We start from the raw sequence: 27912 nt of genomic DNA on the forward strand, positions 1-27912 counted from the left end.
AAACAATAATTGTTATATATATTAGCCTTCAGTCATAATAACTGTTCTGTATTTCAGATACCCTGTTGAAGAACTCTTAGATTCTTATCACACCCAAGTGGAACTGGCTCTTCAAGTTGAAGTAAGTTAATTCACATTTTCATATAATGACTTAAAGCTTCTTGTCTCCGTTCACTCTTAAATACTAGTGTTGGATTTGGATGAAATATTTTAGGACTATTTAAACTGTATTCCTGATGTTGACCTTTGATAACTTATTTTCTGACCCAATTTATTAACAAAATTTCTCAGTGATATTTGAGTCAACATGTTTACTCTCACTTCAGCTTTATTACTAAGGGGAACCTTCAGTACTTGTTTTTGAATGCTTACTATATGCTAGATACTGGAGTTATGAACGTGAGTGATTCAGCCACCACCTACCAGAAATTTACAAACTAATGGTGGGGATTTAAACAAAATATCAATGTAGTATCGTAAGTGTAATAGAAAGGTACTCATTGGGATTCTTTGGAAGATCAAGGAGGAGCGCTTACCTTAACCTGAGAGCTCAGGAAAGGCTTCTTAAAAGAGATGTTACCTGAGCCAAGTCTTAAACAGTATGAGTTAACCAGAAAAAGTAAGTTGGAAAAAACACATGAACAAACCACATAGGTGTGATATGTATGTGGACAGATAAGGAGTTCTGTAACAGAGTGCAAAGTGTGAAGTAAAGATTGGAAGATGACATTGGAGATAGCCAGACATAAGTTGTTTTTAGGTGCCATCGAGTCGGTTCTGACTAATAGCAAACCTGTGTACAACAGAATGAAACACTGCCCTGTCCTGCACCATCCTAACAGTCATTGCTGTGCTTGAACCCATTGTGGCAGCCACTGTGTCAATCCATCTCGTTGAGGGTCTTCCTCTTTTTCAATGATCCTCTCCTTTACCAAGCATGATGTTCTTCTCCAGGGATTGGTCCCTCCTTGATAACATGCCCAAAGTACGTGAGATGAAGTCTCGCCATCGTCACTTCTAAGGAGCTTTCTGCCTGTAAATTCTTCCAAGACATTTATTTGCTCTTATGGCAGTCCTTCACCAACACCTGTGTTCTTCGCCAACACCATAATTCAGAGGCATCAATTCTTCTTCAGTTTTCCTTATTCATGGTCCAGTTTCACATGCATATGAGGCGACTGAAAATATCATGGCTTGAGTCAGGTGCACTGTAGTCTTCAAAGTGAACTCTTTGCTTTTTAACACTTTAAGGAGGTCTTTTGCAGCAGATTTGCCCAATGCAATATGTTGTTTGTATTCTTGACTACTGGTTCTTTGGGCGTTGATTGTAGATCCAAGTAAAATGAAATCCTTGACAACTTCAACATTTTCTCCATTTAACATGATGTTGCTTATTGGACCAGTTGTGAGGATTTTTGTTTTCTTTATGTTGAGGTATAATCCATACTGAAGGCTGTAATCTTTGATCTTCATCAGTAAGTGCTTCAAGCCCTCTTCACTTTCAGCAAGCAGGGTTGTGTCATCTGCATATTGCAAATTGTTAATGAGTCTTTCTCCAATCCTGAAGCTGTGTTGTTCTTTATATAGTTAAGCATCTCAGATTATTTGCTCAGCTCCATCTGGAGCTGAGTGTGTACAGAAGGCTCCCAGGGCCCACAAACCCTCCCGTTGGCTGGGCTGCAGTTGCTCTATAAAGACATAAATTACCACTTTATAATCCATGCTAAGAAATTTTTATCCTCTAGGTCGAAGGGACATATCCAGCCCAATTTCTGTTTTTGTAAATGAAGCTTTATTGGAACACAGACTTGTCCATTTGTGTACATATCATCTATGGCTGCATTTGCACCCTAATGCTAGAGTTGAGTAGTTGAGACAGAGACTGTGAGGCCTGCAAAGCCTAAAATATACTTACTGTTTGGTCGTTTACAGAAAAAGTTTGCTAACCCCTCCTCTAGGTGGTTGTAGCTAGCCATTTAAGGTTTTTTTTTTTTTTTAAGCAAAGGGTGAAGGGGGTGACTTGTTCAGTCCCATTCTCTGAAATCACTTAAGCCATACTGTGGAAGATGGATTTAGGACTAGTAGGATAGGCTTCAGGGATACCAGTTAGGAAGATTTTTATAGTAGTCCAAATGAAAGATACTGAATGTGGAGAAGGTGAAAAAGAGAAAACTGATTAACAAAATATTTAAGAGAGAAAATTGGTAAGATTTTGGTAGGTGATTGGATGTGAGAGAAGAAGAAAGAGTGTAGGATGACTTCTAAATTTCTAGCTACTAGTAAATTCTTACCAGCATCTAAACATATTTATTCAGTAAGTATTTACTGAGCATTTTTTTGTTCTGAGATGCTTCTAGATGCTGAGGATATAATAGTGAACAAAATGAAAGTATAATGTCTGCCCTTAGAGAGTTTACATTCTAGTGTGAGGCGATAGACAATAAAATAAACTAATAAAATATATGTTATATCAGGTGGTAAGTGCTATAGAGAAAAATAAAAGAGGAGGGCAATGTTGCAATTTCAAATAAGGTAGTTAGAGGGGGCCTCATTGAGATGATGAATATGAGCAAAGAACTCAAAGAGAAGAGGGAGAAGCCATGTGGTTATCTAGGGGAAGAGTGTTCCAGGAAGAGGAAACAATAAGTGCAGAGGCCTAAGGGAGGGAATGTTCTTGGTATATACAGAGTCTACAAGGTCTTCTTAGCTTGAATGGATTGAAGGAAGGGGGCAAGAGTGGAAACAAATAAATTAATTAGAAGGATGTTTCCTTATCTGTGTTGAAAGGTGATGATGGTTTGGACCAGGGTGAGTCCAGCAGTGGTGGTGAGAAAACATTGAATTCTGTGATATATTTTGAAGTTAATGCTAGGAGGGTTTAACGATAGGTTGGATGTGGATTATGAGAAAGAGACAGGAGTTGAAGGTAACTCCAAGATTTTTGACTTGGGCAACTAGAAGTTTGGAGTTACCTTTTAGTGAGATGTGGAAAACTGGGAAGAACAGGTTTGGGGGAAGATCAAGAATCAATTTTGGACGTTATGTTTGAGATGACTATTAGTCATCCAAAGAAAGATAAGTAGGCAATTGTATGAGAGTCTATAACTTAGTGGGCGGTCTAGGCTGGAGATAATGAATTTGGGAATTAATAGCAGATAAATGATATCTTGCAACCATAATTTCACCAAGAAAATTATTGCAGGTAGAGAAGAAAAGAGCTCAGTATTGAGCCTTGGGTGTATCTCAAGAAAGCTTCTCTCTAAAGCAGCAACTCCCTTCTCAAAATAAAACAAAAAATCCATCTCCCCTCTCCAGCAACTTCCTCGCTTCTCTATTCTCCTTGCAGCAAAACTCCTAAAAGTTACTTGTTCTTGCTGCTTCCACTTTCTTCCTGTTCTTTTATGAACCCACTCGAATCAGGCCTTCATTCTTGGCATTTCACTGGATCTGCATTAATCAAGGTCATCAAGGACTTCCACGATTCAGAATCCAGTAGTAAATTCCTATTCTTTATTTTTTTCAACCTTTCTGTAGTGTCCGATGCAATGGATCATTTCTTCCTTCTTAAAATTCTTGGACCCTAGAATTTCACCTTCTTGGCTCTCCTACTTCGTTGGCTTCTCTATCTCATCCTCCTTATGATCTCCTTATCCTCCTGACTTCTAAACATTGGAACACCCTAGGATTCAATTCTAGGACCGCTTCTTTCTATAAAAATAACAAAAACAAACCCATTGCCTTCAAGTCGATTCTGACTCATAGTGACCCTATAGGACAGAGTAGAACTGCCCCATAGTTTCCAAGGAGCGCCTGGTGGATTCAAACTGTCACCTTTTGGTTAGCAGATGTAGCTCTTAACCACTAGGCCACCAGGGTTTCCCTTCTCTCTATATCTTGCCTAATTCCATGCCTTTAAATACATATGCTGATGACTCTAAATTTATATATCCAGCATTGGCCTCCTCCCTCAACTCCAGATTCGAATATTTAACTGTTACTTGTCATCTTTACATAAATATCTAATTAACATCTCAAACTTAAAATGTAAAAAACGGAATTTTTTGTACTATCCCTTATATCTGTTCATCCATTAGTATTCTCTATCTTGATAAAGGATACTGTCTCCTTCCATTCACTCAGGCTAAAATCTTGGAGTCACCCTTGACTTCTAAAGAGAAAGATCTTTCACATTCCACATTCAATCTAATTCCTGTCTGCTCTGCCTTAGAAAATCCATTCAGGATGTGACCACTTATCACTATCAAAGCTACAGTCCTAGTGAATTGCAATAGCTCCTTACTCGTCTTCTGACTTCTGCCTTTATGCTATAGTCTGTCTTCCACACAAGAACCAAAATTATCTTTTAAAAATATGTCACTAAATGCAGTGTTGTATCTGGCTTGTATCCTGGAAGAGAAAAAGGACTTTAGTGGACAAATTGGTGAAGTCTGAATAATGTCTGGAGGTTAGTTAATAGTAATATACCAGTGTTAATGTCTTAGTTTTGACAAATATAATATGGTTATATAAGATGTTACTTAACCAAGTTTCCCTTAATGTTACACAGGAACTCTATATTATTTTCGAAACTTTTCTGAACTCTAAAATTATTCCAAAATAATAAGTTTATTTTTTTTTTTTAATGAAAATGAGAACAAAAAGCAAATGTAAAATAAGAGAAGATGGTTCTTTGAAAGATTGATAAAATTTATAAACTTTTTAAAAAATATCGGGTTATACCACTCTTTGGCTCAAAATCCTGCTTACTATCTCATTCAGTAAAATTCAAAGCCCTGATTGTGGCTTCAAGGCTATACACAGTCTCACCCACTACCTGTCTCATCTGGCCTCGCCACCGCTTTTTTCCTCCTTTGTTATGGTTGATCCTTTGTGAGGTGTGCTTCACCTGGTGATCCTTGTGCTTATTTCTAGTGTTAATGCTCTTCCCCCAGATAGTTGCATGCTTCAGTTCATTAAGGCCTATACTCAAATGTCATCAGAGTGTTCTACACTGACCAGCCTATCTAAAGTAGCCATTCCCCATCAGATTTAGCCCAATTCATTTTTTTATAGATTTATTGAGGTATAATTTACATACCATAAAATTTACCCATTTATGTGTACAATTCAATCATTTTTAGTAAATTTGTAGAATCATGCAACTATCACCACAATCCAGTTTTAGAACATTTCCATCACTCCTAAAACTTCCCTTGTGCTCATTTGGAGTCAAGCCCCACTCTCAGCCCCCACCCCAACAACTATTTGCCTTCAGTCTCTATAGATTTACCTTTTCTGGACGTTTCATATAAATGAAATCATGTGCTTTGTAGTCTTTTACCTCTGGCTGCTTTCACTTGCAGATCCATCCATATTGTAATATGTACCATAGGTTTGTTGTTGTCGTTACTGCTGAGTGCTCTTCCATAGTGCAGATACACCACATTTATCTACTCACCAGTTTATGGATATTTGGACTGTTTGCAGGTTTGGGTGATTATAAATAGTGCTTCTGTAAACATCCAGGGGTAAGTTTTTGTGCGGGTGTATGTTTTAATTTCTCTTGGGTAGATTTTAGGGGGAGATCAGGAAATTGTACAAGTTTTACTCCTCCTGGCCTAAGTTTTCTACAGATAAAACTTTGGTTAATTTTGCTAAAATGAAGGTGTCAGTAGGAGTTTTGAGGCAAGAAATAATGGTTTGGTTTAATACTCCAAAGAGGGTGCTAAAGAGAGCTGACCGAAGGCAAGTAGAAGGAATGTTAAGTAGCATGCATGTTCCTGCTGAAATTGAGGACTACTCAATCTGTGTGGTTTTGGGATTTCCTTTAGAAGAAGCAGAGAAGAGAAGTATCTGACCTCAAAGAACAGGTTTAGTCAGAATGAGAGTGTGAGGGTAGAAACAAAGAGGGCAATGATCAGAGTGTGATGCTGTAGTTGAAGTTCTGATAGAGAACAGTTTTCGTATTGAAGATAATTGGGAATTTTCCACATGGATGTTTATGTTACTGAGGTTTATTACATGACACAGGGTAGAATGTCAGATAAATGTCCAGTAAAAATATAGCAAGCAGTGGGGGAAAGACTGCATGTCAGTGGCAAGGTATATCAGTCAGGAGACAGGAACTATACTAGTTATTTGAAGAGGGAAACTTCAAGTTTAAAATATTTACTTTCTAGCCCTTTGCAGAAAAAGTTTGCCAGCCATCCTCTAAAGGCTCTGGAAAAGCAGCCCTCACCTCTAGGCTGAGGAAAGGTGGGCAGTGAAGGAACTAAGGATATATATGAGAGGGTCTTTCCCCACCCCCAGGCTGAAATTCAGCAACTCGGAAGAGGGTGTGGTTATCACAGGAGCACACAAGTTGCCTATGACAAAGAAACTTGCCAGAAAGCTTCAGCCAGAGCTGTTGCATAGGGAGAGCATGGCCTGAAGATACTGCTGGAGATGATCTCTGAGAACCACATTGAATAAAAAATGGAGGATACCCAGATGGGAAATGTCTTCTGCTGCTGTTGTCTTGGACTGTGTCCCTCCAGTGCCCACTGTTGACAAAACCTAATATTGTGCCAGCTGGTAAAGGAGAAATGTAGGGTCTATCTCTGTATCGTGCGTGGTAAAGTAGAGAGTCAGTGAAAAGGAGGAAGACTCTCAGCGAGGTGGAATGACACAGTGGCTGCAACAATGAGCTGAAACATAGCAGCAAATGTGGGAATGGCGCAGGACCAGGCAGTGTTTTGTCCTGTTGTACATAGGGTCGCTGTGAGTTGGAACCTACTCAGCAGCACCTAACAACAATAGCTCTGTATCACAAACCAGTGCGAAGAAGGGTGGATTTGGAACTGATAGCAATAAATTAATAACTAGCACATAAAGAATGATAGAGAATAGTATAGGACAATAGCATGAGCCTCAAAACTGGAAAAGTTTTTGCATGAACGTGGAGGAGTATAAGTAAGCAGAAGTGTAAATTAAGTACGTGAAAATGGGGAGCTAGAATACAGACTTTCAGACCCTGAGGACTGCAGAGTAATTGGGTGTTTGAGAAAATAAGGTGGTTTCATTTAAGCTGGAGGGTGAAGGGAACATTCAGTTTATGGTAGCCAAGTCTCAAGGGTGGAAAACTTTAAATTTTTAAGGGATGGTACAGTACTGAGTTTCAGCCCATTCTAATAGTACTTGGCCTATTAAGTTTGATATCAATGTTTAATTAGTTACGTAAGAATGTTTCATTATGCTAAGTAAAATGTCAGACACAAAAGGACAGATATTTATGATTCCACTTACATGTAATACCTAGAATAAGCAAATGCATAGACAGTAGATTAGTAATGGTTATCAGGGACTGGTGAGAGGGAGAAATAAGGAGTTACTGCTTAAGGGGTACTGAGTTTCTGTGTAGTATGATGAAAATATTTAGGAATAAATGGTGATGGTTGTACAATATGGCGAATGTAATAAATGTCTTTGAATTGTATGATTAAAATGGAAAATTTTATGTCATATATATTTTATCAAAATAAAATTTAAGACAAAAAAGAATGTTTCTTAATAAGATAAGGAGCCCTGGTAGTACAGTGGTGTTAGGTGCTTGGCTGCTAAACGAAGATCGGCAGTTCAAACCCACTAGCTGTCTTCATCCATTAAAGATTTACAGTCTTGGAAACTTTATGGGGCAGTTCTGCTCTGTCCTATAGAGTCCCAGTGAGTTGGAATCAACTCAACAGCAGTGGTTTTATTATTATTATTATTAATGAGATATGTACTTTAAAAGGAGAATAGAGGAAGCAAATTATTTTAAAAGGTACTTGTTCACATATACTTTTGAATCTTGGTAAAATCAAATGTAGTTGAATGATACAGAGGGATTTTTCTCAAGAAAATTTTTTGACCAGATAAAACTTATAAAGTGGTGGTTGTATAGATATGAATGATGCTTAAAAGTTGATTCACTTTTAATTATGATTGCCTAGTGTTATTTATGTGTGACCAGCCTCTGAAGAACTTGGTTTTTGATACCAAGTTTTTGCAGTAGGGAGAAAAAGGTTGATGTTTTTGATGTGGGATTTTCCCAAATGATAATAAAAAGAGAATACTTCCCCTCCTTTTTTATAATTTAGTAATTTGTTAGTAATTTATTGTTTTTACTTCAGATTCTAATGTGAAATTAATGGCATTTGCATATGAAGGTTGTATCAAGCAACATGAAAATTAACCAGACCGTGTATTTTCCTACTTCAAAGTAAACTATATAATTAAAAAGGTATCATGTTTGTTTCTTTTTTTTAATCACAAAATAGTAAAGGATATCTGTTCTCAGGCGCATCTAAAATGTCTAGTTTCTGATGTAATCTCTGAAGTTGGGCCTTTAAATTCTACGTGCTAATTTTTATTTTACTTTTTATTTTTAAAGAACCAGCATCGAGCAGTAGATCAAGTAATTAAAGCTGTAAGAAAAATCTGTAGTGCTTTAGATGGTGTGGAGACTCTTGCCATTACAGAATCAGTAAAGAAGCTAAGGAGAGCAGTTAATCTTCCAAGGAGTAAAAGTGCTGATGTGAGTATTTTTAGTAACTAGCATTTTTTTAGCATTTTATTACATATAAATATGTACTTAAGTGAACATCTGCCCCTCAAACTGAGAGATTTTTGCCCTCTGCTGGACAAAATTTTATCATTTTAACTTAGACTTCCACTTTTGTGTTGAATTGGTCAGTTACCTGGTAAGATAGGGAATTCCTAAGAGGAAATGGGCTTCTAGAAGATCCTTGTGATAGTTTATATTGAATGGATGCCAAAGTGGAAACGTTTTGTATGTAGAGGAGGAACTCTGGCAGAAATGACTTTGTTGGGACTCTTAAGGTAGATACTGAGCTTTAGAGACTTGGAGGGTGATCGCTACCACTTCTCCATGTGAATGGAAATACCCATGATTGTCGGTGGGAGAAGTTCTACTTTGGATCATAATACCTTTCTGTTGAAAAAGCCCAGAAGCTTCAGTAGTAGTGACTATTGGCCTCAAGCAACCAGGTTAGGAGCCCTCTCTTATACCGTTGCTTTTAATAAATCAGCTCTCTCCTGGTATTTCTGTGAGGATTTAATTAGCTTCGTTCATAGAAATGTTTATAGCTTTGATTGTAAGAATGAGAGAGAAGGTGGATCTCACAATAAATTTAAAGGAAGGAAAGGTTATGTTGATGTTTCCCTCAACAGATTATCTGGGTGATACCTCCGTCCATTAATTCTCACAACAACCCTATCCATATGGTATATAAACATATGGGTCTGTTTTTCCTTCTCCCTGATTATGTGCTTATTTTTAGAAACTAAGAAATAACATTTTATGAAATCACATAGAGGTGATCAGCTACTTTGGTCTTAATACGGTCTGAGGCTTCTATTTTATTCATTTGCTAGATTAAAGGAGCGAAGAGCAAAAATCAATTTACATAATTTATAGGAGCTTTTTGAATCACCAAGTGGAAGTAGAGTTGTAGATTCTTTTCTTTAAGGGTATTCTTACCATACTAACAGTAGAGCAACTAATGGAAAATAAAATATTAGTGTATTTATCACCTCTGGGTTTCAAGTTAATATTAATTACTCAGTTGGCTTAATAGATTTTGTTGTGTTGTCATGACACTTTACAGTAATTTTCAGTTACTTTATGATTTTATTGATACTAAAAATCATCTGTTACTTTGGTTTGAGGTTTTCACTTTATTTTTGCATTCTTTATTGATTTATTACTTTTGCAGAGACTTTTGGAAGGTTTCCCCTGGGAATGGTTTCTTTGATATAGAATTTAATTAAATTATTGAAGTTAAAGGTAACCATTTTATATTATATCATGGGCAATTTTCTGACTAATTTGTGTATGTATATGCAGGTGACTTCATTGTCTGGAGGAGGAAACACTAGCAAGAGTTCAACTAGGGGTATGTCTTTAACTTCTTTAAATTTTAGCAATAATTGTTGCTTTTTCAGGTAATTATAGTAACATATTCTCTAAATCTAGGCTCACTGAATCCTGAAAATTCTGTTCAAGCAAGCATGGACCAGTTAACTGTAGCAGTTTATGATCTTCTCAGACTGCATGCAAATTCTGATAGGAGTCCTGCAGATTGTGCCCAGAGTAGCAGGAACATCAAGGAAGCATGGACCACAACAGAACAACTCCAGTTTACTGTTTTTGCTGCACATGGAATTTCAAGTAACTGGGTATCAAAGTAAGTACCTGTTTAAAAGAAAATATACACAGCCTTACCGAGAAGCAGCTCTGATCTCGTATAATGCCCACAGCCACTGTTATCTTGGTATTTAAATGAATGATGCAAGAATCAGTATATAATTTTCTGGTTTTATAAAAGTTACAGAGATCTTTGAAGCTATTCCAGTAAAATTTGTCACTACGTGCAAGAAAGGGCAGGAAAATGTATGTTGAAACTTACAAAAGCAAATATTTAATAAATTACTTAATATAAGACTGTAATTTTTTCTCTCTTTCTTTAGTACCAGAGTAATTTGAAACAGTTCCACAGGACTAGATTTCAGGAGTTTTTTTTAACCTCTAGTGGCTTACAGTTGTTTGACTACTAGGCACTGAAGTCTGCAAAAGCATTATTTCTTCTATTAAATTTTTAATATAGGTTTTCCTTTTTCTTTCTTCTTTTTGTCAATACCATGAACACATTGTAGTGTTTGCCATTGTAGTTTGTAGTCTAAAATGAATATTTATGGAATAGTTTCATAATAGCTTAATATTAGAAAATAAGGTAAGGCCTAGTGAAGAGATACCAAAATAAATTCTGCTTAAATTGAGCTTCAGTTACAAAATAAATGAAAGAATAATATGTTCGGAAGTGGTGTGTTAACACATTCAGTAAATATTTACAGAGGACCATCTCTGGCCATTTTTCTTAGTACTTGGGATACAGCAGTAAATAAGACAGCAAAAAATTCCTGCCCTCATTGAACTCCCATTTAAATGGGTGCTATTCTCCACCACCTTCACCCTCCACACACACACACACACACACACACACACACACACACAAATTTAGAGACACTAACAAGGAAGACAAACATCCACCAGAAAACAGTACAAAAAACTACAGTGATAATTAGGATGGAAAGAAAGTTAATAAAATGCCAAAGTAAATATTAGGAGCAAATGGAATGAGATTGAGAAAAGAAACCAAATAGGTATGGGTGTTTTGTGAACCAATGAGATTAGATTTGAAATATATTTAGAATAGTAATTAATAGGCTGTATATTTGAACAAAGGTAAGCGTAGCAGTAAGTAAGAATACAAGTTGTGTTTTTTTTGGTCCGTATATGTGTAACAGAACATTTGCTGTTTCAACAATCTTCACATGTACAGTTTAGTGACATTAATTTTGTTCCTCATGTTGTTCAACCACCACCCTTATAAGAAACTCAGTGTCCCCTGAGCATTGAGTTCTGCCTTCCCCATCCCTACCCCCTGCTCCTAGGAACCACTAATAAACTATGGTCTCTGTACACTTGCCTATTCTAGATATTTTATATAAGTGGGATCATATAACATTTGTCCTTTGGTGACTGACTTATTTCACTCACCCTGATGTTTTCAGGGTTTATCCATATTGTATCATGTATCAGGATTTCTTTTTTTTTTTGTTGGGTGAGTAATATTCCATTGTCTATATGTACCACATTTTGTGTATCCGTTCATCTGTTAATGGATATTTAGGCTGTTTTCACCTTTTGGCTATTTTGGATAGTGCCGCAATGAACATTGGTATAAATACAGTTTTACTGAACCTAAGATTCCTACCTTAGAAAATTGTCTAATTGTGCCCAACCAGCTCTGTACTTGTGGGAGTTAGGGACTAAGTCACTGCTGTCTGTTGAGAGAATACAACAGTATCTGTCTCCATGGAAGAAAGCCTCCCGATAGACTGGAAAGACTAGCTCGATGCAAGTCAGGTCCTTTCACTGATAATATACTTCAAAAATCTATATCAGTGGCTTAGCAAGAAAAATGGCTAGCAAAGGTAGTGTATGTACTTTCTTCCTAGAATTTATCTAGAAGTGAAAGAATACAGTATTCAGTATTGTTCAACTAAAATCTAAAAAAAAAAAAAAAAGCTAGCAACTATTAAAAAAGAAACAAAAAACCAAGCCCACTGTTGTTGAGTTGATTGCGACTCATCAAATAGAACTGCCCCATAGGGTGTCCAAGGAACAGCTGGTAGTAACTATAACTGTAAAATTTGAAATAAATTGTCTAGCTGTTGTCACTATGGCATCCCCTAGCCTGGCACGTAGAGACATATGTTAACTTCTGTACCACCTTTGCTACACCTCTTGTCTAGTTCCACAGAGTTTACAATGGTTAAACTTCAGATCAATTTACAAAATTGAAATGAATGGTGACCAGATTATTTCAGATAACAGTCATTTTAGGGAAGAACTGCTAATGATGTGTATTTGTATTAGTTGGCTAATTTGTATTACCAAAACAAAATCAAATTAAACTCTTTTTTTCTTTTTTCAGTTATGAAAAATACTATTTGATATGTTCCCTGTCTCATAATGGAAAGGATCTTTTTAAACCTATTCAATCAAAGAAGGTTGGCACTTATAAGAATTTCTTCTATCTTATTAAATGGGATGAACTGTAAGTGAAATTTCTGGCTTTTCATTCTTTCAACATACCCTCTACTTTATTTTTTTCATGTATGTATTCTAGCTTTCATTTTTATTACAGTTTCCATTAAACTTCATTCCATTTTTACTGACTTATTAAGATCTTTTTGAGATATCATTTTATAAGGTAGACCAACATTTTCATTAAAAAATCTGAAGTACTCTTTTAAATCTACATGCAGAAACATGCCATTAATTCTTCCTAGACTTTAACTTAAAGATATAAGTTTATATATACTTCTCCTAGAAGGATGGTGTTCTACAGCATTGCTTACTTTAGTATTTATTCTGTAACACTGTATATATGAAACATGGCTCTTGATTAACATAGAAAAGTTTTGCTTGTAAATCCACATACAAGGTGATATTTTGAACTGTGAGTATTTTTTAAATGTTGTTTTTAAACTAAGAGAATTATTTCAGTATTTGGGCAGATAGGAAATTGCAGAATTTTTTACTTTCTGTTCTTCATTTATGAAATAGTTTTCAATTTTTCTTTTATTATTTTTAAATTACAAAAGTAATGCATGTGTGAAGGCATTGAAACAATCACCACCCCACCCATTGCCATCAAGTCCATTCCAACTCACAGTGACCCTCTAGGACAGAGTAGAACTGCCCCATAGTGTTTCCAGCACTGTAAACCTTTATAGAAGCAAACTGCCTCATCTTTCTCCCATAGAGCAGCTGGTGGGTTTGAACCACGAACCTTTCAGTTAGCAGTCAAGTGTTTAAGCAGTGTGCCGCCAGGACTCCTTTCAATCAAATAATACAAAAATGCGTATAGGATAAAAAGTGTCACTCTATTTTCAACACTTAATATCCTATGACCTCCCCAGAGTGACCACTGTTCACTGTATATGTCTTTCTACACTTAAAAAATACATATATATCTGTTTGTATGTGTGTACATATATATATCCCCAAACAAAAATGCTTATAAGCATTCATCAAGTTTTTCCTAAAGAAAATGAGATGATTAATGTTACTTAGCCTGGACATTAATACTGCAGTGCTTGAGTAAAAGGTGCTTACAAATTTTTAAAGAAACAAATGTTATGTTTTAAAATTTTAAACTGTTAACAAAATATGTTCGTTTAAAAATTTTAATAATTAGCCACGCTTGCTAAAGGTATTCAAGATTGAAGATAATTTGATAAATCAAATAAAATATCTACAGTTTTCAATCTCATTAAGCTTCATATTCAACCTAATTTGTTTTTATTAATATACATTTTTCCCCCGTAGAATCCTTTTTCCCATCCAGATATCACAATTGCCATTAGAATCACTTCTTCACCTTACTCTTTTTGGAATTTTAAATCAGAGCAGTGGAAGTTCCCCTGATTCTAATAAGCAAAGAAAGGGGCCAGAAGCTTTGGGCAAAGTTTCCTTACCTCTTTTTGACTTTAAACGGTAAGTGCTATTGAGTTGTGATGATGAGTTACTGTGAACACGTCCACAATATCAGAATTGCCTAGAGAACAAGAGGGGGGACAATGACATATGTGAGCTCAGGAACTAACTCAATTTTTCCATTGTGATAAAAGGAGGTCAGTTCAGAGATGCAGATCAGAGGAAACGAAAGTTATTCAACTATAGTTTGAACACATCTGTATGAAATATCAAAAGATTTTTTACCACGCATTGTTCCAGGAGAAAAGCAGCAGCCAGTTCACTCTTTGGCTGTCATTTATGTAAAGCACTGTGTTATTGATGTACCACCTTGATGTTAATGAAACGACTCAATTTTCCCTGTTTTCAACTCCTTCTTCCCTTTTCCAGTTTCAGAGTCTACGTCTGCACATTATTCGCTTCCTTTGCCTCTTTACCTGACTGATTCAGCCCTTACTGCTTTGGACCCCTGGCCTTTAATCTCCAGCGGTCCCGCATGTGTCCAGAAACCTTTTGCGGGGTTAATTCCCTTATCCTAGGGGTAAAGGAATTTCTTCTGAGCTTTTGGTCTACTTACAGCTTTTGGGATAGTGTGACTTGTCTGACCTATCAGCTGAATATTCTAGTTATGTTTTAAGTAATAATATATTCCTTAGATGAACAAGGGTCTTTCTAAAAAAAAAAAAGGTTGAGTAAATTTGGGATATGTTTCGTACTGTATGTACATGGGAACATTTTGGAGGTGGACAATGCACATTAGCATATTAAAGCCTCTAAAGTTCTGCATCAAGAGGCCTGTTTAACTGTGGCTGATTTTTTTAATAGCAGTATTACTGTGAGAGCACACAATGATAAAGCATTTACCGTATGCTAGGTATTAGTCTAAGTGCTTTACACATATTAACTCTTATACTCACAACAGCTCTATGAAGTAGGTTGTGTTGTTATCCCCTTTTTCAGAGAAGGAAATCAAAGTATAGAGAGATTGTGACTTGTACCAGGGCACTTAGTTAATAAGTGATAGAACTGGGATTTAAACCCAGGTAGTCTGACTCTAGAGTCCGTGTTCTTAACTATTATCCCATATTGCTTGCCACTCTCAAATTTATTGGATTCTGCAGCACTGTTTTTGTTTTTGTTTTCCTTTAATCTCAGATGTATCTTTAAAAACATTGTGTCCAGGGGCTATAAAATAAACAGTAACACCTGTGAAGAGTGTTTTCCTTAGAGCGATCAACTATCCGAGACCAAAAGGGCAATATTTGCCCAAAACCAAAAATGAAAAGGCAGGAAGGGACAGGGAAACTGTACTAATGGAAACGGGGAGTGTGCTGACACATAACTTTCACCTAAAGCATAATAAAATGTTCAAAAAAATTGTGTCCCATGGAACAGCGTGGAAAATAATTTAATAGCTGATCTATTTAACCTAAGACCTTGTTGGTGGTGGGTGCCATTGAGTCATGGGTGCCAGTGACCCTGTGTGACAGAGTAGAACTGCATGTAGTGTTTTCTTGCCTGTTGTCTTTACAAAAGCATATTGCCAGGCCTTTCTCCTGTGGAGCCACTGGGTGAGTGGGAACTGCCAACCTTTTGGTTAGCAGCCGAAAACTTAACCATTGTGCCACCAGGGCTCCTTATTTAACCTAAGATAAAACAATTAAAAAATTAGGAATGAAAAAATTCTGCTCATCTAGTTCTACTTCCTTTTTCTTTGTAAATGGCAAACAAGCAGTTTGATTTTCCGGTAATCATTTATTGATCTCATGTAATGTTCAAAGCACTGGCTTCAAATTATGTTCTACTATACCACCTCTTGAAATATTCTTTTTCTGTGTACTTAAATACAGCATGTATTCCTGGATTTTAATAAATTTACTTTATTTTAATCACTCCCTCATATTTGAGGAGGCACTATAAAATTTTTTAATCTCTACCTTCTGATGAGCTCAAATTTTGTTTGACACTGAAACAATTCTGAACTGCCAAAGGTGAGAGAAAACCAGTTGAAGAGACTGTTACTGATGCTGTCTGCTTAGAACCTCCTGCTAAATACAATGCATAAGTAAAGCTGACTAGCTATACTTCTAACATTGGACACATAAAAGAGAGGGACTGTGTTTTCAACTGTGTTTGATAAGTTAGTGTCAGGGAGTAGATATGAGAGAAAATTAAGTGTAATTGCATCATTGCTATTAATTTTAATAAATAAGTTCTGAAAATCTTCCTGCTCTGGAAAGCACCAGGAGTTTCTGCTTCACTAGAGCAGAACCGTCGCTTGTCACCACTTCTGCTGTCTAGTAAGAAAAAATTTTTAGAAGAATGGCAGTGGTCTTTTAAAATTCAAGAGAATAAAAGGTAAAGGGCAATTAACTTCTATTAGATATTTAAGTAATTTGTATCTGGCACTCTGAACTTATTGTGGTTTGGCGACCAGCTCTCTTGGTCTCGAAATTCTTTTTTAAAATAACTTATGTTTAGAGGCACTGATGATTGAGCAGCCTGCGTACAACTTGGTGAATTGGGCATCATGGAGGCCAAATGACTCAGGCATTTTATTCAGCCTCAGTAACAAGAGTTTTCAACTCATTTTCCTGAGAACTGGAAAAAATCAAGCGTTTAACCTACTTTTCCTATACAGTTTTTACGTAGGGGTTAATTTATGAGAACAAATAATTTATGAGAAGGTATTTTATAGAAAAATTCCAGCTAATAAATGCAGAGTGAATGATAGGATTAGAATGCCACCGTTCTGCAGCCCGTACTGAAAATAATATATTTAGGCTAGAGTTTCTTAGCCACAGCGCCATTGGCATTTTGGGCCAGGTAGTTCGATGTCACAAAAAGAGAGAAAGCCAAACAATGTGCACCTCATTATTGGGTGCAATAGGAAGTAGTGTACGATGTCACCTCTGAAGTATTAAGTATTCTTGCCAAAAAAACTAAACCTGAATCAGATCAAGCTTTTAGATCTAACTACTACTTTATTGAAAAGACATGAATTAGAGGGACAATGTTAAATGGCACCAGAGGGATGCAACTAGCAAAATCCAAAATATAGGAAATTCTACAGAATTGAATTATTTTTCTCTTCAACATAAATGGCAAGGGAAAAAGTGGAGAGAGATAATATATAGGGTAAAACAAGGGTTGGCTAACTTTTTCTGTAAAAGTCCAGATAGAAAATATTTTAGGCCTTGCAGGCCATGTAATGCAAAATCCAGAAACAAATGTTAAAGCAGCCATAGATAATATGTAAACAGATGAGCTTGGCTATGTTCTAATAAAAGTTCATTTACAAAAACAGATGTAGGCTAGAGTTTGCTGACTCCTGGATTAACAGATGCTTTCAGGCAAATGCAAGTGTTAGACTTTGTTTGGATCCTGATTTGAACAAATATCCAAATTTCCCTGACTGTCTAAAATTATTTGAGACAATCAGGGAAATTTGAATGTTGACTAAATATTTGATGATTTTAAGTAATTATGTTAATTATTTTAGGAGTGATAATGGTATTGTACTCATTTTAAAAGAAAATAATGTTTATTGTGTAAAGATATATAGCAGTATTTACATATTGCAGATAATATGGGATTTCTTTAAAATAATCTAGTGGGAGAGTGAGCATGATTCTAAAATGATGGTTTCAAAGGCTGTTACTCTCAAGAGAAAACATTAAGATAGTCTAGTTTTGGAAAATGATTTGGAAAGTGATTTGCTGTTTGAATAAAATGTACGAAGATTGGCAAAGTTTATAGCTTCCTGCCTTTATATATCTAGTGTTGTTTTTCAGAAATCTCTTACATATCAAAGATATGCAATACCTTTATTAATGAGTATGTTAAGTAGGCCATACATTAGTAGTCTAGGGCAAGCTCCCAGCCGCCACCTGTTTTTGTAAATACAGTTTTATTAGGCCACAGCACGCATATTTATTTACATATTGTTCTTGGGTACTTTTGCACTACAACGGCAGAGTTGAGTATTTGTAACAGAGACTGTTCCCCACAAAGCCTAAGGTATTTACTATCTGGCCCTTGACAGAAAAAGTTTGCTGACCCCTTATCTAGGGCACAGATGTAACTTCGCAAATGATAGGTGCTTTGCCACAGGGTAGGTACTGGTTTTCTTAGCATGTGTTTTTGTTCTGATAGTAAAAGTCAGGGAGCAGTTCTGTAATCCAAACCCCAACCTTGACATATGTTCCTTTGTAGATCTCCAAAGGTTGTTCCTGGGGACATAGGACAGCCTTTACCTATCTGGCACTCTCTCCTCAACTCCACTTCTCCCAACATACTTTCTTTCGTTCTCCCTCCCTTAATTCCCACCCCGTGCTTCAATATATTTACCTAAAGTCTCAGTACACTGTTGAAGATTGACTCCTTCTGATACATTCTTAAAGATGATATTCTTTTTATGTAGTGTATGCTTAATGTTTGAATACTAACCTTTCGAATACCTTACGATGTGGTGTGGGTTTGAATTAACTTTTAAAATGAAAATCACAGGTATTCTTCTGTTTACATTCCTGAAGGTTTTTAACATGCGGAACTAAGCTATTATATCTTTGGACTTCGTCACATACAAGTCCTATTCCTGGAACAGTACCCAAAAAAGGATATGTGATGGAAAGAATAGTGCTACAGGTAATGCTGCTGCTTGGCGTGTGAGGAGATTTAAATTTAAATTTCTTCATTAAAAGTGTGTGTATATGCCTTGATTTGTGTCATAATCAAGCAAGCCACACTGATTTTGTTTCAGTCAGTCTCTGGATTTATCTTCAATTTAAATGCCAATAAACTCCTATTTCTGAGAAATAGTGAAAAAAAAAAAAAAAAGTTCATGTACCCTACCAAGCAATATACATGCTATTTAGAATTACCAACAAGAGTAATTGCTTTAAACAAAAGGACAAGAAGCACTAATTTAATATTCAATCTGAAAGTCACCCTTATTGCAGAGAAAAATCAATTTTTCTCAAAGATATGTTAATGTGGAAAATACATGGACTATGCAGCTGTAATTTAATTCTGTTAAAATTTTTAAGGTTGACTTTCCTTCTCCTACATTTGATATCCTTTATACAACTCCTCAAGTTGACAGAAGCATCATACAGCAGCAAAATTTAGAAACACTGGAAAATGATATAAAAGGGAAGCTTATTGACATTCTTCACAGAGACTCATCACTCGGGTATGCTCCGTTTATTCTGTTTCATCCTGGTATCTCTTAGAATGTAAAGCCCAAGTTAAGGGCTTTTATTAAATGTGCTGATTTAGGTCATGATATAGCAATTCTCTTGGTATGGGAAGTATTCAGATTTTTTTTTTTTTTTAATTATAAAATGTGTTTACATAAAAATTTAGAAATTTCTATAAGTCAGACTTTTTATGTGAACAAAAGACAGACTGGGAACTCTATTTACAGTAAATATCAATAGGTTAATTTGTTTACTATTTAAAAATATTTTCATACCCATAAGATAAAGAACAGCTCAGTAGTAGACAGTATGAACAGGCAATTCTTTGGAAAAGAAATACAATACTTTTTAAAAATATGAAAAGTTCTCTCTAGTAATCAAGGAAATGTAAACTAATATAAGACACAATGTTACACACATCAGGTTGGCAAAAATTAAAATGTCTCATATAAATTGTTAATGAGGGTTTAAAAAAATTGGAATTGTAGTATTTATGGAGCTATAAAATGGTACAACCCCTTTGGAGAGCAATTTGACAAAATCCATGAGGGTCACAATGTGCATATTCTGTGACTCAGCAATTCCACTTCCAGTTATACATATTGGAGAAAACCCTTTTATACTTGCCAATGGAAACAAGAATATTCATTGCAGTATTTATCTGGGTTATTGAAAAACTGATGGGAAATGTCCCATCAATAGGTGTTAAATTATGATACATTTATCCAGTGGAATAATACTGTGTAGCTGTATGTACTGATACATAAGATATGTCAAATGAAGAAAGCGAGGGGCAGATTAGTATAGATAGTGTTCTACCATAACTGTAAAGGAAAGTAAGCGGATATACCCATATGTATGCTTCTGTGTGAATAGACTGTCTCTGGAAGAAGACACGAGCTTAGGCAGTTGCCTCTGGGGAAGGAAATTGGAGGGAGAGAGACTTCACTGTACACCTTTTTGCAGTATTTGAATTTTTTTAGTAATATGCATGTGTTATATATTCAAAAGTGAATGGACGGGTAGTAAAATAGTGAAATATTTCACTCATTAAACATTTGTCATTAAGCTTAAAGTAATTAGAATCTCTAAACAAGTACCTTTCATTTTGAATATTCCTCAGTTGAATTGTATAATCATCTTCAAGAATTTTGTAATAGCTTTTGCTTTTTGCATGGCATTTCATATTAGCCTGTTGCTGTCAAGTCGATTCCGACTCATAGCAACCCTATAGGATAGAATAGAACTGCCCCGTAGGGTTTCCAGGGCTGTAATCTTTACGGAAGTAGACTGCTACATCTTTCTCCCACTGAGTAGGAGGTGGGTTCAAATCACCAAAGTTTCAGTTAGCAGCTGAGTGCTTAACCACTGTACCACGAGGGCTCCTTCGGCATTTCATATTACTTGTGTGAAATGGATGAAATCCTTCTGTCTCTCATGGTGGATTCTGCTTATTCAACTCTAATTTCTAGTGTCTGGCATCTGGTTAGAGCTCAATAAATTTTTGTTGTACTAGATTATCCCTCATTTTCATAGCTAAGACTCTTTTATCAAGGCAGAATGATTTCTTCCCATCCACAATTCAGGGTAAATTAGTGGTGTTTACTGTATGTTGCATTTTTCTGTTACAAATTGGTATTAATGATTCTATCAGAAGTAGCTGTCCCAAAATGAATAAATTTCTCTTTGTATTTTTAATCATTGAAATTATAACTGTCATTATTAAATCACCGAGAAGTAATTTAATTCTCTTGTGTATGCAGACTTTCTAAAGAAGATAAAGCCTTTCTGTGGGAGAAACGTTATTATTGCCTCAGACACACAAATTGTCTTCCTAAAATACTAGCAAGTGCCCCAAACTGGAAATGGGTTAATCTTGCCAAAACTTACTCATTGCTTCAACAGTGGCCTCCATTGCACCCACTGACTGCATTAGAGCTTCTTGATTCAAAGTAAGTCAACTGTGAATGTGTTTATTTGCTGTTTTATTGTTGTCAGTTTTTCTAGTAAGATATTATGTTGTAGTAGTAAGGCTATTCATTACGATATAAATGGTGTAGTAGTACAGCTATTCAATACATAAAAGAATATACAAATACATCTTTTGTATTGAGGCATTTTCATATCATTTAAAACTGACCTAAACAGAGGATTAGGGTATAAATTTTTAATAATTTGTTAAATTTTTATGATGTGTGCCAAAATTCATTTTCATAAGCTTAAGCTTTGTAAACAATCCCAAAATTGAATCTGTATAGCACTAAGATTTTCTTCCTAAAAAAAAGAAGAAACACATTGCTTTGGAACAAAGCTATTTGAGTGTTCTTTGTCAGGAATAGATTAAGATTGTGTTTTTAGGGAACAGTTTCATTGGAGATATCACCGTCAAGTCTCGATTTGGTGCTCTTCTAGATTTGCTGACCAGGAAGTGAGGTCCCTAGCTGTGACCTGGATTGAGGCCGTTGGTGATGATGAACTCACAGATCTTCTTCCACAGTTTGTGCAAGTGAGTTTTTTACTAGGTTACCCTCCTCTTCAGCCTCCCCCATTTTTGTGAGCAGGGAACTTGCTAAGGGATGCCCCTTCTGTATTGATTAAAAGTACTTTTGTAGTTTGAGATGGTTTAAGGGATTGTATTTGGATTTAGTGTGATTTTTCTCCCACTTTTTTTTTTTTTAATTGTCAGCTGCCCCACTTGAATATTATATATATTGTACCTGGCTTTTCTTTTTCTTTTTTTAAGAATTCCATCGTGGTATTTATTAATAGAAAGATCCTGCAGTGAACCTTTGTGAATTCTGATAACAGCTGATTCAAGAAAATTATAGTTGGAAAAGTTCACAATTGAGTAATGATTTTTTTTTTTTTAGAAAAGTGTTTTGATCCCTGAAACTCAGGCATATCTACCTTTTTCTTTCTTTTCCAATTTTTAAAATTTTTGTTGTGCTTTAAGTGAAAGTTTACAGTTCAAATTAGTTTCTCATAAAAAAATTTATATACGCATAGTTATGTGAGCCTAGTTGTTCCTTCTATAATGTGACAGCACACTCCTTTCTACCCCAGATTTCCCATATTCATTCAACCAGCCCCTGTCCTTTTTTGCCTTCTCATCTTGCCTCTGGGCAGGACCTGCCCATTTAGTCTCATGTATCTACTTGAGCCAAGAAGCACTCTCTTCTTGATTATGTACCTGGTTTTTTAATTCTCAGACATTTTAGAGTATCAGAACAAACTAGAGTTGAGCTTTTCCTTAACTTTTTTTCTTTACTGACCATTTAAACATAGTTAATAAATGCAATTCCCGAATTTATAATTTTCTGCTTGATTTCATTAATATGACCTAAGTTAATTCATCTGTTTCATTTTTTGTGTCATCTTTCATTGGTAAGAGTAATACTTGCTTTATATAGTTTCTGTTTTGATACTTTTATCTTAGAAGTTTCGTATGGGTTTGACCATTAGTAATTCCCATTTTCCTTTACATGTAGGCTTTGAAATATGAAATTTACTTGAACAGCTCATTAGTGCGCTTCCTTCTTTCCAGAGCATTGGGAAATATCCGGATAGCACACAATTTATATTGGTAAGATTTGAATTTTATTAAGTAGCTTATTTCAATTCCTAGTATTTATAGGGATGACTTGCTCTTTAAGTCCAGACAGTATGTCCAAACTATATACTGTGGATATAAGATGTTGTATTGAAGGCATTCTTATAAAGAAGCTAAATTTTTATTTCCTTAGAAATAAAACCAGAAATTAAAAAACCTGCTATTGCAATATATTTGGCATGTTATAGCAGTAAATAATTAACAACTTGGTGTTTGTTTATATAGTTTAAAGAATCTTTGGGTGGTGCGGACGTTTGATGCACCCTGCTGTTAACTGAAAGGTTGGGGCTTTGAATTCACCCAAAGGCACCTTGAAGAAAAGCCTGATGATCTACCTCCAAAAAATCAGCTGTTGAAAATCCTGTGGAGTTCAGTTCTTACTCTGACATACATGGGGTTGCTATGAGTCAGAATTGACTCGATAGCAACCCTTTTTGTTTTGTTTTGTTTTGTTATGTTATATTTTGTTATATTTTGTTGTTAGTTGCCGTTAAGTTGATTCCAACTCATGGCGACCATGTGTATTAGGGAGTAGAACTGCTCCATAGGGTTTTCTTGGCTGTAATCTTAATGGAAGCAGATTGCCAGGCCAACCTTCTGTGGTACCACTAGGTGGGTCTGAACTACCAACCTTTAGGTTAGCAGTCGAACACAACCATTTGTGCCACTTAGGGACCCTTTTTTGTTTTATGGCTTAAAATAAATTCCTAACTACCAAAAATTTAACTTGTTAAATTGATTTTTGAGGGAGGTTTATCCAGTTCTCAGAAATGGCTGACATAAATATTTTGCTGTATTAGGCTCCTGAAGGATGCCCTGCATGATGCACAGTTTGGTGCCAGATATGAACACGTTTTGGGTGCTCTCCTCTCCGTGGGAGGAAAAGGACTCAGAGAAGAACTTTTAAAGCAGACAAGACTCGTACAGCTTTTAGGAGGAGTAGCAGAAAAAGTAAGGCAGGCTAGTGGATCAACCAGGCAGGTATGCATTTATAAAAGGGAACATGTTTTGATGTTAAAGGATCTTTGTGGTGCTGATAAGTTGTTATTCGTTGTCAATAGACTCCCAATAGAACTCTTTAGCTACATCTGTGCTGTTTTGGGTAGATGAATTCAAAGGTTGTTCAGAATTTATAGGAAGAGATTTCACAATCTAACTCAAGAAGTCCATCCTTTCTAATTCCCATGCTTATTAATTTCTTTGTAATCAAACTTATTCTCTTGAGTTTGTTTTTCATGATTCTGTCTTTTAATTTCTTTTGTAACTGTAAAAGATGAGAGTATAAGTTGATGCTAATTTTTTAAAACATCCAAAGAGTATGAGTTTATAGAATAAAAAATTCAGATTTTCCAGTTTTACCCTCCCCTGTAGTAACGTGTTGTTAATTGTTTACTGTCTGTCCTTCCTGATCATTTTCTGTGACTTTACATATATAAACTTAAGTATATACACAAGTTTTTGAGGTTTTTTTTTTTTTAATAGAAACACCTGCTTTTTGTCTCTATGGATTTGCCTATTCTGGACATTGCATGTAAATAGAATCATACAATATGTGGCCTTTGGCATTTAGCCTCTTTCATTCAGCATAATGTTTTCATGGTTCATATATGTTGTAGCATGTATCAGTACTTCATTCCATTTTATGGATGAATAATATTCCATTGTGTGGATATACTTACACTGTTATTCATTCATCAATTGATGAACATTTGGGCTGTTTCTACCTTTTGCCTATTATGAATAATACTGGTATGAACATTCATGTACAAATTTTTCTTTGAACACCTGTTCAGACACCTGTTTTCAGTTCTCTCAGGTCTGTATCTGGGGATGGAATTGTTGGGTCATATGTTTAATTAATAAACTCTTACGTTTAATTTTTCAAAGACCTGGCAAACTGTTTCCCACAGTGACTGCACCATTTTACATTCCTACCAGCAATATGAGAGTTCCAGTTTCCCTACATCACTTGTTATTTTCCACTGTTTTGATTATAGCCATCCTACTGGGTGTGAAGTAATATCTCATTGTTGTTTTGATTTGCATTTTCCTGATGACTAATGATGTTGAAGATTTTTTCATGTGCTTATTGGCCATTTATATATCTTTCTTGAAGAACTGTCTACTTAGATTCTTTGCCTGTTTTTCTAAGAGTTTGTAATTTTAGCTCTTATATTTAGATCTCTGATCCATTTTGAGTTAATTTTTGTATATGGTATAAGGTAAGGGCCCAACTGCATTCTTTTACATGTGGTTATCCAGGTTTCCCTGCACAATTTATAAGAAAAAACTGTCCTTTTTCCCCTTGAATGGCCTTGGCACCTTGTTGAAAATCAATTGGCCATAGGTGTATGGGGGTATTTCTGGACTCTTAATTCTATTCCATTGATCTATATGTCTGTCCTTATGTCAGTACCATACTGTTTTGATTATCGTAGCTTTGTAGTAAGTTTTGAAATTGGAAAGTGTGAGTCTTCCAACTTTCTTCTTCTTTTTTCAAGATTCTTTTGGGGCACTTTGCAATTAAATATGAATTTTAAAACCAGCTCGTCCATTTCTAAAATAAACACTTGGAATTTTGATAAAGATAATATTGAATCTATACATCAGTTTGGAAAATATTCTCATCTTAACTATACTGTCTTCTAATTCTAGAACTCAGAATGTCTTTCCACTTACTTATGTCCTCTCTAATTTCTTTCAACAAATGACATATTTTTGTTAATTGCTTTTTTTTTTTTTACTTTATCTTGGTGATTCTTGTCAGTACATATAGTTATACTTCATTTATAATAATGGCTACATATGTTTTTTCTATATTAAAAGGTATTGTGGCATAAATTATGAACCATTATTACTTCTGTGTAGGTTGTTTCCATTTTTATTCCTTTCACAATCAGTGCTGCAGTGAATTTTAATGTATAATTCTTTGTCCTTTTGCTAGTATTTCTTTGTAGGATGTTCCTACAAGAGAAAGAGCGGAGTCAAGAGCTGTGTACATTTTTAGTTATGGTAATTTCTGCTAGGTTGCTCACCAAAAAAAAAAAAAAAAAAATGACTGTATACACTTCGCTTCTCGCCAACAGATTATGAAAGTATGTTCACCCATCCTCTTGCCAGCTCTGGGTGTTACCTTAAATTGTTCTCCGATAGATAAGTTTTGCTTAGTTTGTATCTCTTTGACAGTTAATGAACTTGAACATTTTTATATGTGCTAGGTGGCCATATGTACTTTCCCCTATGCCCATTCTAATTTTGTTTTTATAATAAAAGTTAATTCTCTTTAGCAACAACTTCTTTTGACCATTTTGACAATGGAACATTTTATAACAAAATATTTCCTTTAATTGAAGTTTAAGAAAAGTACCCCTTGAAATTGTATTCACAGTATAATTTTATTGTCTTAAGAATAGTATTATGTACTTATAGTATCAATCTTTTTCTTTAGGTTGTCCTGCAAAGGAGTATAGAACGAGTGCAGTCATTTTTTCTAAGGAATAAGTGTCGTCTCCCTCTCAATCCAAGTCTTGTGGCAAAAGAATTAAATATTAAGGTGACATATAAAATACTTATAACTTCACATTATATTTCAAAACAAAGCATAGGAAGAAAGCAAACAGGCAGGTATGCTTAAGGCAAGTGAGGTTAAAATCTGCATAGGTTGGTTATAAGTGTGTATGGATGTCTGTTTGTGATTAAGATCCGCATTTATCTCAGCATATTTTTACCTAATCACCAATCCTGAAGGAAAAACAGTATAAAATTGTTTGCTACTTCAAAATAAATCATTTTTTACTGTGGTGTAATAGCTACATGAGAGGCATATGTTGTAGTTCCAGTGAGGAAGCTACCCAGTCATAGGCGAGGCATTTTTTTCCCTCATGAAAGACGAGATAGACTCTTCCCAGGTTTATAGTACTTTTTAGAACCATCAAAAAGTAATTGAGGAATTACATTGTAACTTGTGGCCAAAAGTAATACAATTGTTGGATTTTCTAATTCATCCGTTAATATCTTTGTGATTTTGAAAGGTCAAGGTATAACTATCTACAAAGGAGTTTCAGATGTTATTTTATTTTTGTTTTTTTTTTTAGTTGGCATATGGCATCCCTACATTGAAATTTAATAGTAGGTGCCTGGATTGTATAAGCATGTCATTGAGGAGTAAAAATTAAACTTTGACCCTGGGTTTTGTTTGTTTGTTTTAATTTGGTCTCACCATCTGTAATCACTTTTTAAATTGGTTTTATTTAGAAATAATATTTCAATCTTAGCTAATGAAAATTTTAAATTGTATCAATATTTGATCGCATGGCTATTTATGAATTACAATAGAACCGTAAATAGAAGAAGTGCAGATCACATTCCAGATTGCAGTGGCTTTAGAGGAAGGATAAGAGCATCAAAAGATTTTATTCTGTTTTAAAGCTCAAGCTTTAAACATTTTCGTCTCAAGTTTTTAAGTTAGTTTTTCTGCCTAGAGAGTAGATGATATTATACTCATATATGGTACAGTTAAGTTTCAAAACATGTTTTTATATACTGTTATCATTCAGATAGTCTAATAAACAGTTCATATGTATTATTTCATTTACCGTAATTGAAAGGGAAAATGCCTAAGACAGTAAAAATCTTAAATACATTTTTATTCACATGTTACATTTCTAATGCTCAATGTTTTATTTGCAGTCCTGTTCCTTCTTCAATTCTAATGCTGTGCCCCTAAAACTCACCATGGTGAATGATGATCCCATGGGGGAAGAAATTAATGTCATGTTTAAGGTGAGCAAAACAGGGTTACTTTGTTTTGTTTTTTATTTAATTTTATTGTGGTAAACATTTGCCATTTCCACCATTTTTACACGTTCATTAATCATGTTTGCCATGTTGTGTAACCATCACCACTATTCGTTTCCAAAGTTTTTCATCATCCTTAACAGACACTCAGTGTCCCTTCAGCAGCCTCCCACTTATCCCTGTTAACCACTAATAAACTTTGGTCTCTATACATTTGC

The 27912-nt window shown here is 35.2% G+C and overlaps 1 protein-coding gene across 5 annotated transcripts in view; it reads left to right on the forward strand.

Moving 5' to 3' along the window:
- Positions 1-27912, forward strand: part of PIK3C2A (phosphatidylinositol-4-phosphate 3-kinase catalytic subunit type 2 alpha) — a 119947-nt gene that overhangs the window by 67768 nt on the left and 24267 nt on the right. For all 5 annotated transcript variants that reach the window (XM_064288376.1, XM_064288378.1, XM_064288374.1 and 2 more), the window contains 14 exons: positions 58-121; positions 8411-8554; positions 9887-9935; positions 10016-10226; positions 12540-12662; positions 13940-14107; positions 18622-18733; positions 19135-19280; positions 21051-21239; positions 21700-21793; positions 22776-22870; positions 23698-23878; positions 26346-26450; positions 27587-27679. In XM_064288376.1, the coding sequence (XP_064144446.1) occupies positions 58-121; positions 8411-8554; positions 9887-9935; positions 10016-10226; positions 12540-12662; positions 13940-14107; positions 18622-18733; positions 19135-19280; positions 21051-21239; positions 21700-21793; positions 22776-22870; positions 23698-23878; positions 26346-26450; positions 27587-27679 (1774 nt within the window). The remainder of the gene's footprint in view (positions 1-57; positions 122-8410; positions 8555-9886; positions 9936-10015; positions 10227-12539; positions 12663-13939; positions 14108-18621; positions 18734-19134; positions 19281-21050; positions 21240-21699; positions 21794-22775; positions 22871-23697; positions 23879-26345; positions 26451-27586; positions 27680-27912) is intronic.

This window comes from Loxodonta africana, chromosome 7 (assembly GCF_030014295.1).
Source record: "Loxodonta africana isolate mLoxAfr1 chromosome 7, mLoxAfr1.hap2, whole genome shotgun sequence".
NCBI classification, from domain to species: domain Eukaryota; kingdom Metazoa; phylum Chordata; class Mammalia; order Proboscidea; family Elephantidae; genus Loxodonta; species Loxodonta africana.